Here is a 15,190-nt window from a genome sequence, read left to right as displayed (position 1 = left end):
TAATTGTTAATTTAATAAAAAAAATTAAATAACTAAAATCATACATTTAATAAAAATAAATTTTGTGATTTTAAAATATTAGAAATACATTTTGAAAATAAACCAATCAAACATATTTTTATTATTTTCGATATTCAAAAATATATCTTCTTTTTACAAACCAATCGCATTTTTTAAAACGTGAAAAATTGAAAATAAAAATTATTTTCTAAAAATAAAAACAGAAAACAAAAACAAAAAATATTTTCGCAGACCAATTAACCCCTAACTTTGTTTTTGCCTTTTTAAAATTATTTTTGTTAAAAATATTTTTAAAATATTTAATGAATCATATTTTTATATATTTTTGTTTTCATCGAAAATAAAAATAAAAACACCAAACCAAATCATCCCCTTAGCTTTACTTCTTGATGCTCAAATTAAAGTGTATGTTAACCCTGGAACTTTGTATACCAAAAGTTTTATTTTCCATTATTCCCTCAGGCACTTGGATACACTTAAGCTTGACACTGCTGCCTCTATAATAGGAGTAGTTCTCCATTGTTTTTGCATTGCTTCGGTTATTAATATTTTTTTTGGTTTTAAAATAAAGCATCATAAGGTTAATTTATTGGATTTCACTAGAGACACTAGATTGGAGTGACAAGAGAATCCCCATATTTTTTCCAGCCTTAAACATAGTGATCAACGTAAACTTCTCTTCTTAGTTGACAAACTATTAAAGAATAAAATTAAAATATTTATAATCTCACCGCGCATATGTTCGGGTTACGAGAATGGATCATCTCAATTGTTGAAAAAAATTAAAAGAGTAAAGTATGATCTATAACCTTTCAATACACTTTCTCTCATATTTTCTTGTGATTCCACTTATAACAATTAATGGTGAGAAATCATACTTTATTCCTTCAATTGTTAAAAGAAATTGAGAGGATCCATTTCCCACGGGCCACTTCTAGTTCTCATAAATATAAAAGAGTACGTGGCAACTTGCATGCATGGTCACATTAGCTATAGCAGCGGCCATATTCCAAAACCACTAAAGATGTGGCCTTGATTGTTGACCATTCTTTGACCGAATTAAGTCATACCCACCAATAATGGCCGCACGTTAGTCTCAACTTTAATAACTACCCACTATGTATAACTACCTAAACACACTCTAATCACTATCATGTTCTTGTGCTTATATATACAGACCCTGCACTTTGCATTGGTTTATCACCACTTTTTGCTTCTTCAACATCCATTCTTAATAAAGCATGTCACATCTATTTAAATGTGTGATTCTTTTCATCATGCTGTGTACCACAGCTTCGAGGGAGTTCAAAGTTGGTGATCACTTTGGTTGGCGTGTTCCTGATCCCACTGACACTTCATTCTACACCCATTGGGCTGAAAGAAACAGGTTCCAAGTTGGAGATTCTCTCGGTATATATCTATATCTATATCTATGGCATTTGCACTTAGACTTATGCAACTTATGAATGTTAATTTTCTTTGTGTTTTTGCAGTGTTTGAGTACGAGAATGACTCAGTTCTAAGTGTGGAGGAATGGGACTATTTTCACTGCGATGCAAGTAACCCCATCACAGCCTTTGACAATGGCAAGAGCATTCTCAATCTTGATAGCCCTGGTGCCTTCTACTTCATCAGTGGAACCGCTCATCATTGTAGCAGAGGACAGAAGCTTCTTGTGGAGGTTATGTCCCCACAACATCATCCAGTTCCAGTTCCAGTTCCAGAATCCCCACCACCCTCTTTGCTTGCACCTCAAGGTATCTCGCCTATCTCGCCGTCGCCAATGTCTCCTTCGCCTGAAGCCTTCTCTCCAGTGGCTTCATCTCCTTATGATAGCATAGAAGAAGATTCAGGCTCTATTATGCTTAGTAGTTCAGCAGTTATGGTTCCCTTTGCTACATTTTTGGTTGTGTTACTCTTAGCACTCTGAATGTACCTCTTGTTATCTTTTTTTTTTTTTTGAACTCCCTGGTTGTTTAGGCATTAGTGCATTACCATTTAACCTATTCTTTTTCTGCAGCAGAGACTTTGATATATTGTATGGATTTGTATTGTATTTAATTATTTATTTATGATCATGCCTATAGTTTCTCTCATTTAAGTTTCTTTTTTCCTCTTTTGTGCTCAACTATTTTATTAGCTTAGTCATTGTTACTTAAGTAGAACATTCAGCTTTCTACTTTAAACAAATAAAGTTTTAAGCAAATAAGTTTGAAGACTAAGAAATGGTAAAACTAAACCCTGCATAGACCAAATATACAAATGCATTATTGATGGTTCTAGTTGAACTTGAGAAGGGGGGTTGAATCAAGTTAGCTTAAAACTTTAAGTTTCAAACTCTGTTTTTGCTGTTGCTCGAGTTGCAGGAGATTATTTGAAATAGTCTCATACGCAGAAAATTAAAAGTGCAGAGAAGAGGAGAAAGTGCCATGAATCCTACATCCAGTCTCCACCACAAACCATGGTGGAATTTTCACTATAATTCTCAGGTTACATACACCAATACTATTGAATTACTCCCTAATTCAACTAGTATCTACCCCTAAGCTTTCTTCACCAAAGCTTAGCAACCCCAAAGTGCTATCCCAACTTGGAAGGGGAATCTATACAGATTCAGTTCTCACCAAGTGCTATCCCAACTTGGCAAGGGGAACTAATCCTAGTTCATAAACCCAGATTACATCAAAAAAATAAACAGTGGCTATTTCTGCATCACTCTTGCCTTTTCTCTCTTGGCTTTTGATCCTCACATGATTGCCTTTTTTTCAAAACAAAGAATAATGCAAGACAGCCATAACTATAAATCAGAATTAAGCTTGAGTAGAAGAAAGAGATTTCAGCTCTATGTTAGAGAAGGTGCTCTGAATTGGTGTGTGCTCTCTTTCTTAACTTGAAATGATGGAATGAGTCTTCTTATATATCTTCAGCTTGCTTAGAATTTCTGCCTCTTCCATTTCCTTGTGCCAGCTGCTCGTTGGAGCTGTCCTTGATGACATGCAGTCCTTTCTTCATCTTGCTTCACCACCTCAGCTGCTGGAGTGGCTCGACCACTACCTCTGCTGTCCTTGGTGTTTCTTTCTTCCTTGGCATGCTCTTCTTTTGCATCCTGCTCCATGATCTCTGCCATACGAGGAACTTCACCCACTACCTCTGCTGCTTGGCAAGTTTGTGTTTTGCTTTTCCTTTGCTGTAATTTGCTTTACTGTTTGTCCTTGGAGAGGTGAGAGTCCTTGTGTCTTGTTGCTTTGCTAGAGCCCCAGCTGTCCTTGATGTTGACAGATGTCCTTTTCTTTCTTTTCTTCTTTTGCCAACACATAGCCTTTTATTCTTAGCTGATCGGTGCAATGAGAATGAGCTTGGCTCTTTTACATTTGCTGAAGTACTAGCTGGTCTTGGACTAAGGCAATGTAGACTTGGGCATTTACTTGGAGCATTAAGGAAACAAGTAGCATTGTTTGGTTTGTGAGATAGTTAATGGGCCTACCACAATAAAACACACATTAAACAATATTGGGCTTTTTCACCCAAAACAATGTTTGTCATCATAACCCAAAATCAAAACTAGACTCAACAATCTCCCCCTTGATGACAAACATGATAAAATAGGGAAATTAAAAAATTTAAATGAGTTAAGAACACTTCCCTTTGATGACATTCAGATTGTGAGTTGCTCCCCCTGAATGCTAGCATTGCTCCCCCTTTATCATGGCTTACATCTTTTCCTGAACAAAATTTAAAAACAGCCAAGACCAATATATCCAAACAATATATCACAGTAATGGAAGCACAAAACAATTAACACTATGGAAGCACAGAGCAATTAACACTAAGCACAACACAAGCACACCACAAGATATATCATAGCACCACAAAACATTGTTCTTAACTATTACTGTTAATCCTTAAGCCAAAACTAACATTCCTTTTCTTTTCTCCCCCTTTTGTCATCAAGGGAGGAAAGGAAAAAAAACAACCTGCACAAAATTTGTTAGTGGCTGGTGCATATAGTTTAAGTAGCAGAGTAGTTAAAGTCTTTACAGTCATCCAAAATATTTAACAAGTTCAAAAGGAAACTAAGTCATAATCACAGATGAGATAAAATGAGCTAGGCATCAGAGTTGGATTCATCAGAGGTTCCATCGTCCTCCCCCTCATTGTCAGATGTGGTGAGGCCAACCTCAACATCCTCTACAAAGTCTCTCAGAATGCGAATCCTTCCTTTGGTCTTCTTAAGAGCATTCTCCTCCAAAACTTGATTCCTTTTGCGCTCAGCACCATGATGGAGAAGAAGGTCAGTCAGATTGATAAATTCTTCAAGCACATTCTTCAGAATGCGGGTCATGACCTTGATTGTAGTGGATGTGGAAGGGGAAATCAGAGGATCCTCATCAACAGAGGGAACATCAGTGCTGTCATCAGTTTGGCGACGCTTGGGAGCTGTTTTCTTTACTGCACCACCCCCTTTAATATATGAGTTACAATCTATGGCAATTTCAGCCCCAAAATCAACATTGTAATATTGAAAATTTTTTGTAAGAAGCATGCCATATGGTAACGCATTTTTGGTACTGACACAAGCATACATATGCCTTACAAGTAAGTAAGCAAAAGAGATGGGAATTTTTGAAAGCAGTGCATACAAAACCAGTGTGTCACAGAATGAGACGCGTTGAAAAGAGCCGCTCTGAGGCAAGATGACATGGTTCACAATCCTATGCAGCTGGGCACGGACTGGACCAAGAGACTTATGAGTTGGAGTGTTACCTTCTAAGAGAAGGATATTGATGCAGACAGTACTTAGGGCATCAAAGTATGAAACATTGAGTGTTTCATCCCACTTACCAGAGGTGTAGACATCAGGGCCTCGATCCTGGTAATCTAGGGCTTTGCCTAGGTGATATTTGTCAAGAATAATCACTTTGCCTTTAACAAAAGAGGCGATTCTCCCTTCTTTGTAGGACATGTTGCTATAGAACTGTTTTACCAAATCAGGTTAAATTTTCTCTTTGATGGACAGTATGGATGTCCAACCTTGATATGCAAACAATGGGGTAAAGTTCAGGCCTTTCTTACGGAGTTTGTCAAGATTGACAAGCTTCGAGGGACAGAATTTACGCTTGTAAACATCTTTGCAGAAAAACAGATAGTTCATGAGAGATTGAAAACGACGACGATCAAAGGACTCATCAGGAAAATCAGCATAAAATGACTTGTAAGCAATAGGATTTGAGAGTCTAGGTTCAGCAACAGGACGGAGGTCAAAGCCAATGACTGTACCGCGAGTATGGCGATTCTGAGTGGGGCGAGTCTCTTCGTCTTCGTGAAGAGGCCTCTTTCCTCTGGAAGAGCTAGGTTTGGAAGAACTCGGCTGAGAAGTGTTTGGTGGAGGAGGAGGAGGTGTAGGGCGAGGGGCAAAGCCAGGGCGGCGAGCAGTAGTCTTCGTGCGGGCCATGTCAGGAGAAGGGTTTGGTGGTGGAGATGGTGAGGAATGAGTGGGGGAATGAGAGGGAGAAGAGTGTGTGTGATCAGAACGGTGGGTGCCACTGTGGGAGCCTCTGTGAGCAACTCTCTTCTTTCGAGCCATATTTATAGAAGCACTGGTTCGGAGAAGATGAAAGAGTGGAGAGTGGAGAGTGTGGTGTGAATGGATGCATGCAGTGGGAAGTTATTATAAACTTAGAGAAGTGTAAAGGTTGCACCTTGAAAAAATAAAAATCCCAACTTTGAAAACGTATAGGAAGTAACAGCTGTAATTGTTGTACATTGCAGATGGGAACAAAAGCAAAATAAAATTTGGATTTGAAAACAAATTTTAAATGAGGCCCAAAAACTTATTTCAAAAAAAAATGAAAAAGCAACTATGAAATGGGCTCAATTGGATTCAGTAAAGAAAGCCCATATGTCGAGACTGCTCCAGCACGAGATGTTCATCATTCAGGCCTGAATCCAGTAGGCTTCATAGTGACTCAATGAAGGTTACTCATCATCTGCCAAAAAAATCTCACCGCGATTCAAGAGACAAAACACAAAAGATCTCATTATCAGAAACATTAAGAAAACAGAGATGAAGTTAGAATGCCCAGTTCAGTTCTTAACTTGCAGAACCTCTCCTCTATCAATGGTTTGGTGAATATATCAGCTAGCTGACCCTCAGAATTAACAAACTGAATATCTAAATTTCCATTTTGCACATGTTCTCTTATAGAATGAAAACGAACTTCAATGTGCTTTGTTCTAGAGTGCAAAACAGGGTTTTTGGAAATATTGATAGCACTCATGTTGTCACAAAATAATGGAATATTTGAGACATTCAATTTATAGTCAGCTAGTTGAGTTTTCAGCCATAATAATTGAGAACAACAAGAGGAGGCTGCAATATACTCAGCTTCGGCTGTAGAAAGTGCTACCGTAGCTTGCTTTTTGCTAGACCAAACAATGAGAGATTTCCCAAGAAAGCAGCACATGCCACTTGTGCTTCTTCTATCAGTCCTATCCCCAACAAAATCTGCATCACAGAAACCCACTAATTGAAAAGAATCAGTCTTAGGAAACCATAACCCATAATTAGTGGTACCAAGTACATATCGGATGATCCTCTTGACAGCAGAGAGATGTGACTCCTTAGGCTTTGATTGAAACCTTGAGCAGACTCCAACACTTTGGATGATATCAGGCCTTGAGGAGGTTAGATACATTAGGGATCCAATCATCCCTCTGTAACGTGTCTCATCAACATCTCTACCATGTTCATCCTTATCAAGCTTGATGTTAGGATGCATGGGGGTTCCCATAGGCTTAGCACAGTCCAGCCCAAACTTCTTGACAAGTTCCTTTGCATATTTTTCTTGATGGATGAATATGCCTTCTGCAGTTTGCTTGATTTGTAAGCCTAGGAAGAAATTGAGTTCTCCCATCATGCTCATATCAAATTCATTGGTCATAAGCTTAGCAAAATCTGCACACAAATCTTCATTAGCCAAACCAAATATAATATCATCAACATAAACTTGCACAAGAATAAAGTGATCATGATAATTTCTAATAAATAAAGTGGTGTCAGTGGCTCCTCTTTGAAAGTTATTTTTCAATAAAAATGAGCTAAGCCTCTCATACCAAGCTCTAGGAGCTTGTCTTAAACCATATAAGGCTTTAGCTAGTTTGAAAACATGGTTAGGAAAAGTTTTGTTTTCAAACCCAGGTGGTTGAGCCACATAAACCTCTCTATCTATTATGCCATTGAGGAAAGCACACTTTACGTCCATTTGGAACAACTTGAAGCCACAATGAGCAGCATATGCAAGGAGCAATCTGATGGCTTCCATTCGAGCTACGGGTGCAAAGGATTCATCAAAATCAATCCCTTCCTCTTGATCATATCCTTGAGCGACCAATCTAGCTTTGTTTCGGACTATGGATCCATCTTCACCCAGTTTGTTTCTGAAAATCCACTTAGTGCCAGTGACTTTCTTTCCATTTGGATAAGGCACTAATGACCAGACCTGGTTCTTCTCAAATTGCAGCAATTCTTCCTTCATAGCTAGCACCCATGAAGGATCAGCAAGAGCTTCTTGGATGTTTTGTGGTTCAATCTTTGATAAAAGAGCAATGTTGTTGGATTCGGCTCTTTTCAAAGATGAACGGGTAGTCCTGCCAGTGGATGGATTTCCTATTATGAACTCTTCAGGATAGTTTTTCAGAAACCTCCATTCTCTTGGTCTTTTTGACTGGTTTGAGGATTCAGGTTCCTCTTGATCAACAATAGCCTCTGCATCAGTATTTTCTGCAGCAACAGGAGATAATTCTAAATTGTCTCCTGCAGAATTGAAATTTTCGTTGCTAGTAGGTGCAGCTTCATGAGAACTTGAATTTTGATGAACTGGCTCATCATTCTTGGGTAGTTCAGCTTCGAAACCTGGACTATCATCTATGCAAACACTAGGAACAATGTTAGTCTCACAGAATGTGACATGCATGGTTTCCTCAACAGTTTTGGAGTTTTTGTTATAAACTCTATAGGCCTTACTATTTGTGGAATAACCAAGAAAAATCCCTTCATGTGTTTTAGGATCAAATTTTCCTAAATTTTCTTTGATATTCAAAATGAAACACTTGCAGCCAAACACATGAAAATAACTAAGATTAGGAGGATGCCCTTTCCAAAGTTCATATGGGGTTTTCTTCAAAAACTTCCTAATGATGGTTCTATTTAAAACATAGCAAGCTGTGTTCACAGCTTCAACCCATAAGAACTTAGGGATTTCATATTCACATAACATAGCTCTAGCCATTTCTTGTAAACTTCTATTTCTTCTCTCAACAACACCATTTTGTTGAGGAGTTCTTGGACAAGAGAAGTTATGTGATATGCCTTGTTCATCACAAAAAGATTCAAAAGATTGATTTTCAAATTCTTTACCATGGTCACTTCTAATTGAAACAATTTTTAAACCTTTTTCATTTTGAACCTTTTTGCTGAATTTCTCAAAAACTGAAAAAGCCTCATGTTTATGAGCAAGAAAGAACACCCAGCCAAATCTAGTATAGTCATCCACAATTACCATGCCATAACTCTTTCCTCCAAGACTTTAAGTCCTAGTTGGTCCAAACAGATCAAGATGTAACAACTCCAATGGTTTCTTAGTAGAGACATCTTCCTTGGGTTTGAAAGAGGTTTTAATTTGTTTACCCATTTGACAAGCATCACAGGTGATATCTTTGTCAAATTTTATATTAGGAAGACCTCTAACTAAGCTTCTCTTTACAAGCTTAGAGATTTGGAACATGCTAGCATGTCCTAACCTCTTATGCCACATCCATTTTTCAGACTCCATTGAAGAGAAGCAAGTTACATTTTGAACTTTTAGATCATCTAGAGTGATACCATAAACATTGTCACTTCTTTTGGCAACAAACAAAACAGCCCCTGTTTTCTCATTTATGACTTTACAATCAGATTTCCTAAAGGTTACAGCATACCCAAGGTTACACAATTGACTTATGCTCAATAGATTATGCTTTAACCCATCAACTAAGAAGACACTATCAATGCAAGTTGAAAAATCTTTGCCAACCTTACCAATGGCAATTATTTTACCTTTACCATTATCTCCAAAAGTGACAAATCCTCCATTATACTTGTTGAGTTTAATGAAGAAAGTATCCCTTCCGGTCATATGCCTTGAACATCCACTATCAAGATACCACATGTCCATTTTCTTCTTGGATGCAAGGCAAACCTGCATGTTCTTCAACTAACCTTAGGTATCCAAATCCATTTGGATCCTTTGATGTGAAATCTTCTTGGTTGCCCAAGAGCATTATAATCATGAACAACTTTATATAATTTACTATCATTACCAAAAGACTTAAGAAAGATGAAACATTGAGGAGGATCATGACCATTTCTGTTGCACTTGTAGCAATGATTCTTGCTTACTGATTTTTTAGGTTTGCTGAATCCTTTTGGTTTGAAAAGCTTGGAAGAGGAGGCTTCAGATTTTTTAAAGTTTTGTTTGAAAACAGCCTTGTTTTCCTCTATGAATCCAAGTCCAGATTTTTCAGATCCAAACCTTTGACAAGCAAGTAGTTTGTTCAGATTTTGAGAACCTTGAACAAACTTTGCTAAGTCTTCATTCAAATTTTTTATTTGTTCATTCAGCTTTTTATTTTCATAAATCAAATAAGTGGAAGCAGTAACTTCATGCTTGAGCTTGTATTTTTCTAATTCAGCTCGCAAGGCAATGTTTTCTTCTTTTAAAAACTTTTCATTGCTAGTTTCATTTGCCTTAACCTTTTTCAAAAGAAGATCATTTTCTGTCCTCAAAGCCTCATTTTCTTTCTTACATTTAGCATACTTATCCAAGAGTTTCTTAGAGTTCACAGAAATGTCTTTGATAATGTAGTGCAGTTCATCAATAGATAAGTCAGAGAGATCTACCTCATCTTCATCATTATGATCTGCCATCAGACATAGTTGAGCTTCTTGATCTGAGCTCTCTGAGCTGGTGTCGTTCTCCAAGTCCTCCCATGTTGCCATCATCACCTTCTTTTTGTCTTTCTTTGGTTTTTTGCCTTTCTTAAGTTGAGGGCAATCTGACTTGAAGTGACCAGGCTCCTTGTAGTGATGGCATGTGAACTTGACTTGATCTTTCTTGACATCTTTGGATGAGGAACTTCCTTTGCCTTTGTTTTTGTATCTTAGTAGTCTTCTCATTTTTCTTGCAAAGAGCACCATTTCTTCATCTGAGAAACTGTCATCAGATTCTTCTCCTTGGGCTGTCATTCTTGATTTTAGTGCTATACTTTTCTTTTTGTCATCTTTGTCTTGAGACATGTGAGTGGTTTCATAAGCCAGCAGCTTGCCTCTCAGCTCATCATAGGTGATTTTGATCAAATCATTCCTTTCAGAGATGGCTGTGCTTTTCACTTCCCATTTCTTAGTGAGACTCCTCAGAATCTTTCTTACTAAGGTTTCTTCAGAGTAGCTTCTTCCCATGGCGTCCAGATTATTGATGATTATCGAGAACCTTTCGAACATTTGATCAATGCTCTCATCTTCCTTCATACTGAACATTTCATACTCCTTCATTAATATGTCGATTCTGGTTTCCCTCACTTGCTTGGTGCCTTCATGAGTGAGTCTGAGCTTATCCCAAATTTCTTTAGCCGTTTTGTACCTTGACACTTTTCTGAACTCTTCAAAACTGATTGCACAGTGCATCAGGTTGATTGCCTTAGCATTGAGTTCAACCTTCTTCTTTTCTTCATTTGTCCATTCGCTGTCCTCCTTTGCCACAACTTCTCCATCAGCATTCTGTTTGGTGGGAACGTCTGGACCATTGAGAATGATCTTCCAGATGTTGTAGTCGATCGACTGCACGAAGATTCTCATTCTCTCTTTCCAGTAAGAGTAGTTGCTGCCATTGAAGTAGGGAGGTCTGTTGTTGGACTGCCCTTCAGTGAGAGTGAAAGCCACGATGTTGGGATTCATGTTGTTGGCCATGGATCTTTACTCCAAGCTGTGAAGCTTGCTTCTTGAGACCTTGCTCTGGATACCAATTGATGGTTCTAGTTGAACTTGAGAAGGGGGGGTTGAATCAAGTTAGCTTAAAACTTTAAGTTTCAAACTCTGTTTTTGCTGTTGCTCGAGTTGCAGGAGATTATTTGAAATAGTCTCATACGCAGAAAATTAAAAGTGCAGAGAAGAGGAGAAAGTGCCATGAATCCTACATCCAGTCTCCACCACAAACCATGGTGGAATTTTCACTATAATTCTCAGGTTACATACACCAATACTATTGAATTACTCCCTAATTCAACTAGTATCTACCCCTAAGCTTTCTTCACCAAAGCTTAGCAACCCCAAAGTGCTATCCCAACTTGGAAGGGGAATCTATACAGATTCAGTTCTCACCAAGTGCTATCCCAACTTGGCAAGGGGAACTAATCCTAGTTCATAAACCCAGATTACATCAAAAAAATAAACAGTGGCTATTTCTGCATCACTCTTGCCTTTTCTCTCTTGGCTTTTGATCCTCACATGATTGCCTTTTTTTCAAAACAAAGAATAACGCAAGACAGCCATAACTATAAATCAGAATTAAGCTTGAGTAGAAGAAAGAGATTTCAGCTCTATGTTAGAGAAGGTGCTCTGAATTGGTGTGTGCTCTCTTTCTTAACTTGAAATGATGGAATGAGTCTTCTTATATATCTTCAGCTTGCTTAGAATTTCTGCCTCTTCCATTTCCTTGTGCCAGCTGCTCGTTGGAGCTGTCCTTGATGGCATGCAGTCCTTTCTTCATCTTGCTTCACCACCTCAGCTGCTGGAGTGGCTCGACCACTACCTCTGCTGTCCTTGGTGTTTCTTTCTTCCTTGGCATGCTCTTCTTTTGCATCCTGCTCCATGATCTCTGCCATACGAGGAACTTCATCCACTACCTCTGCTGCTTGGCAAGTTTGTGTTTTGCTTTTCCTTTGCTGTAATTTGCTTTACTGTTTGTCCTTGGAGAGGTGAGAGTCCTTGTGTCTTGTTGCTTTGCTAGAGCCCCATCTGTCCTTGATGTTGACAGATATCCTTTTCTTTCTTTTCTTCTTTTGCCAACACATAGCCTTTTATTCTTAGCTGATCGGTGCAATGAGAATGAGCTTGACTCTTTTACATTTGCTGAAGTACTAGCTGGTCTTGGACTAAGGCAATGTGGACTTGGGCATTTACTTGGAGCATTAAGGAAACAAGTAGCATTGTTTGACTTGTGAGATAGTTAATGGGCCTACCACAATAAAACACACATTAAACAATATTGGGCTTTTTCACCCAAAACAATGTTTGTCATCATAACCCAAAATCAAAACTAGACTCAACAATTATATTAGTTAATACCAAATATTCTATTTGAGTATGTAATTACTAATCAGTAAACAAAGCATACATAATCTCTTCAATGTGTATACAGGGTCAAAGTATTCCCGTGGAGTGCAATGTAACTTTCTTAGTCATATATGATATCAGCTATGAATTGGTAAACAGAGCTATTCTATTCCTAATTTTATGAGGCTGGACAATTCTGCTTTGAACCAAATCTTAATTTAAACAATTTTGAATTCAAAATAAGCAACTTTGTAATACCATATATTATATATATTATATACTATATATAACAATAGATTAAGATCAAGTAGCTTTCTGGAATTTATACACATTGGCCACTATTATAGGGATGGGGACACATTATTTTCATTATGAACCAAATTAAGTTAATCAATATGAATGATAGCCATGTAAATAAGAGCTCTCAACATCTGAGTTTTGACTTTCTCCATCAGAGTTTGCACCTTCCTTTCTTGTCTTTTTCCACTTGAATTTCCTCAGCCAATGTTCAACCAGCATCACACTAAGACCAATGAAGATTGTCCCAAGAGAGCCACCACCAAGTGCTATCAGCATCACAGATAGCCACTGCATCCCTTCACTATGTGGCAAGATCATCCATGTTGCTGCAACATAACCACTTGCCATAAATGCAATAGCCACCCACATAACCTTGTGAGCTATACTCAATAGTCTCATATGTGGTTTCCTCTTAAAAGGAATGATACTAACAAGAACAATGACTATAGATAGAGAAGTGAATAGTGCTATGTCGTTGCTTATTGCAAATACCTTAAAAGCTGTTGTATTACTCACCATTGACTTCCCCTTCATTGGTCCTTCTTGGTATACACCACCAGGAGGAGAAATACCAGCAGCAAAAGTCACAGTTGCAATCAAAACAGCAACTAAAATGATGGTGTTTCTTGCATTCAGTGTTGCCTCTTTGTGCATCTCCATGTGCTTACTCCTTTTAGCATAATAAAGTTGATTCAGATTTTCCATTTTCTTTTGGCTCTGATGCTTATGTTTCCCTGAACATTTTTGGGACAAGTATTGTGGCTTGTAGGTAGCAATATCAAATCTCTCGCTTACTTGAGGCTGCTGAGGCGATCTAGAGTCTGCGCTTTTGCTAAGTTCTGGTGGGCTTGTGCATTCAATAGATAGAATTTCATGTGACATTTGCAATTCATTAGAAATGTACCTTCTTGAGAGGGAAAGCCTAGAAGCTATAGGTGACAGAAAATTGGTTCTGTCTCCTTCGAGCGCGCAAGAGGAAGATTGGCTTCTTTTACCTCCGGCTCTGATAAATATGGTTTGCAATTGCCTATTTACTGCAGTGTCCTTAGCCTTCTCAAGGATGTCAAGTGCTGTGAACCCTTCGCTGTTCCGAGTATTAATGTCCAGCTTTGTCTTGCTGATCAAGAAATCTGCTATCTAAATTGATCATAAAACTATAAGCACAATCCACAGGTATAGTTTATCATTCAAATTCAATATAAATTTGATTGGCTATGACATATAATAACAAGGTTTTCAAATCATTGACACATATCAATGGATGTAATGGAATTCCAAATTTGATCACAAATTGAATTTTACCATCACCTTGTGGCGCCCTCCGGAAACTGCAAGATGCAAGACACTGTTGCCATATCTATCTTGACAGTGCAATAGATTTGTGCCATTAGAGACTTTCACCAAGTATTCCAAAGCATGATAGCACCCGTACCTCACAGCTATATGAAATACTGTTTCTTCTTCTGTGGTGAGATAGAGAAATGATGCAGAACAAGTTGACACAAAATCTTCAAGGACAGAGACTCTCCCATTCTTCACTGCCAGATGCAATGGTGTGTAGCCATTGTTGTTGTATTGTAAAGCCAGATTCGGATCACGCCTTAGTAGGATCCATATAATCTCTCTGTATCCTTCATTACAAGCATGATGCAGTGATGAATTCCCATCTTCATCAATCACTTGAACAAGCTCAGGCCACTTATTCAACAACTCCCTAACAATATCTGCAGATCAAACACAATCCATAAAGGTTAGTTGTAAAACATAAAGCAACATTCAGAATTTCTATAGAAAACTATGATTCCAACCTGTGTGTCCTCTTGATGCTGCTATAAGGATACAAGTTTGATCGAATTCTGCAGTGCTTCGCTCTGCGAACTCAGGTAGATTCAGGAGGAGGTTAACCATGTCAAGATGGCCATGACTGCATGCTAGAAACAAAGGACTTTTGCAAGAAGCATAAAGCTTATAAGCAGCATTAGGATTGGCATCAAGCAGCAACATTAAGACCTTAGCATTCTCTTGGCGGCACGCCTCATGAATCGGAGTCTCATGTTTCTTATTCTCAACACAAACCATGTCAGGACACATGCTGATAATCTCAGACACCATTTCAGTGCAACCATACTTGGAAGCAATGTGCAATGGAGTGCTGTAGGAATCAGCTGTTTTCTGATTCAGGATTCCTTCATTCTCCTTAAGGAGGCTTGAAAATGTTGCTATATCATTTTTTCTAATTGCATCAAACAGATTTGGATCCATATTCATGGGCTTGAAATAAGGCAACTCCTGAAAGTGAGAGTGAATAGAGCAAAGTTCTGTGTCCTCTTTATATAATGTTTAGCAGTTAATCAGTTATACCAAGTGAAGTTGCAGAAAATGTTTGGAAACTTACTGTACAGAAAATGATTACGTTGGTTATAGACTTTTAAAAGTCTCAAACATGTTCAAGGAAAATTCTTGTGTTGTTGTCTCTCAAAGTGTTGAATTTATTCAGCAAAA

At 38.1% G+C, this 15,190-nt stretch overlaps 3 protein-coding genes across 3 annotated transcripts; 1 reads left to right on the top strand and 2 right to left on the bottom strand.

Moving 5' to 3' along the window:
- Positions 1-1,298: 1,298 nt before the first annotated feature.
- Positions 1,299-1,951, top strand: LOC107610303 (early nodulin-like protein 7). Its single transcript, XM_088496833.1, has 3 exons — positions 1,299-1,431; positions 1,515-1,778; positions 1,824-1,951. The coding sequence occupies exons 1-3, from the start codon at positions 1,299-1,301 to the stop codon at positions 1,949-1,951; spliced, it is 525 nt and encodes a 174-aa protein (XP_088352959.1).
- A 7,317-nt stretch (positions 1,952-9,268) lies between these two features.
- Positions 9,269-11,023, bottom strand: LOC148546970 (uncharacterized). The gene has a single exon (XM_088496830.1). It carries the CDS (start codon positions 11,021-11,023, stop codon positions 9,269-9,271), a length of 1,755 nt encoding a protein of 584 aa, XP_088352956.1.
- Positions 11,024-12,746: 1,723 nt separating this feature from the next.
- LOC107612124 (uncharacterized) lies at positions 12,747-14,956 on the bottom strand. Its single transcript, XM_016313948.3, has 3 exons — positions 14,497-14,956; positions 13,997-14,412; positions 12,747-13,825 (listed from the first exon to the last, which is right to left on the bottom strand). Exons 1-3 carry the CDS (start codon positions 14,954-14,956, stop codon positions 12,779-12,781), a joined length of 1,923 nt encoding a protein of 640 aa, XP_016169434.1. The 3' UTR covers positions 12,747-12,778.
- Positions 14,957-15,190: the final 234 nt, after the last annotated feature.

Source organism: Arachis ipaensis, chromosome B8 (genome assembly GCF_059453495.1).
Source record: "Arachis ipaensis isolate K30076 ecotype BB chromosome B8, ASM5945349v1, whole genome shotgun sequence".
NCBI classification, from domain to species: Eukaryota; Viridiplantae; Streptophyta; class Magnoliopsida; order Fabales; family Fabaceae; genus Arachis; species Arachis ipaensis.
This window is presented reverse-complemented; position numbering and strand designations above follow the sequence as displayed.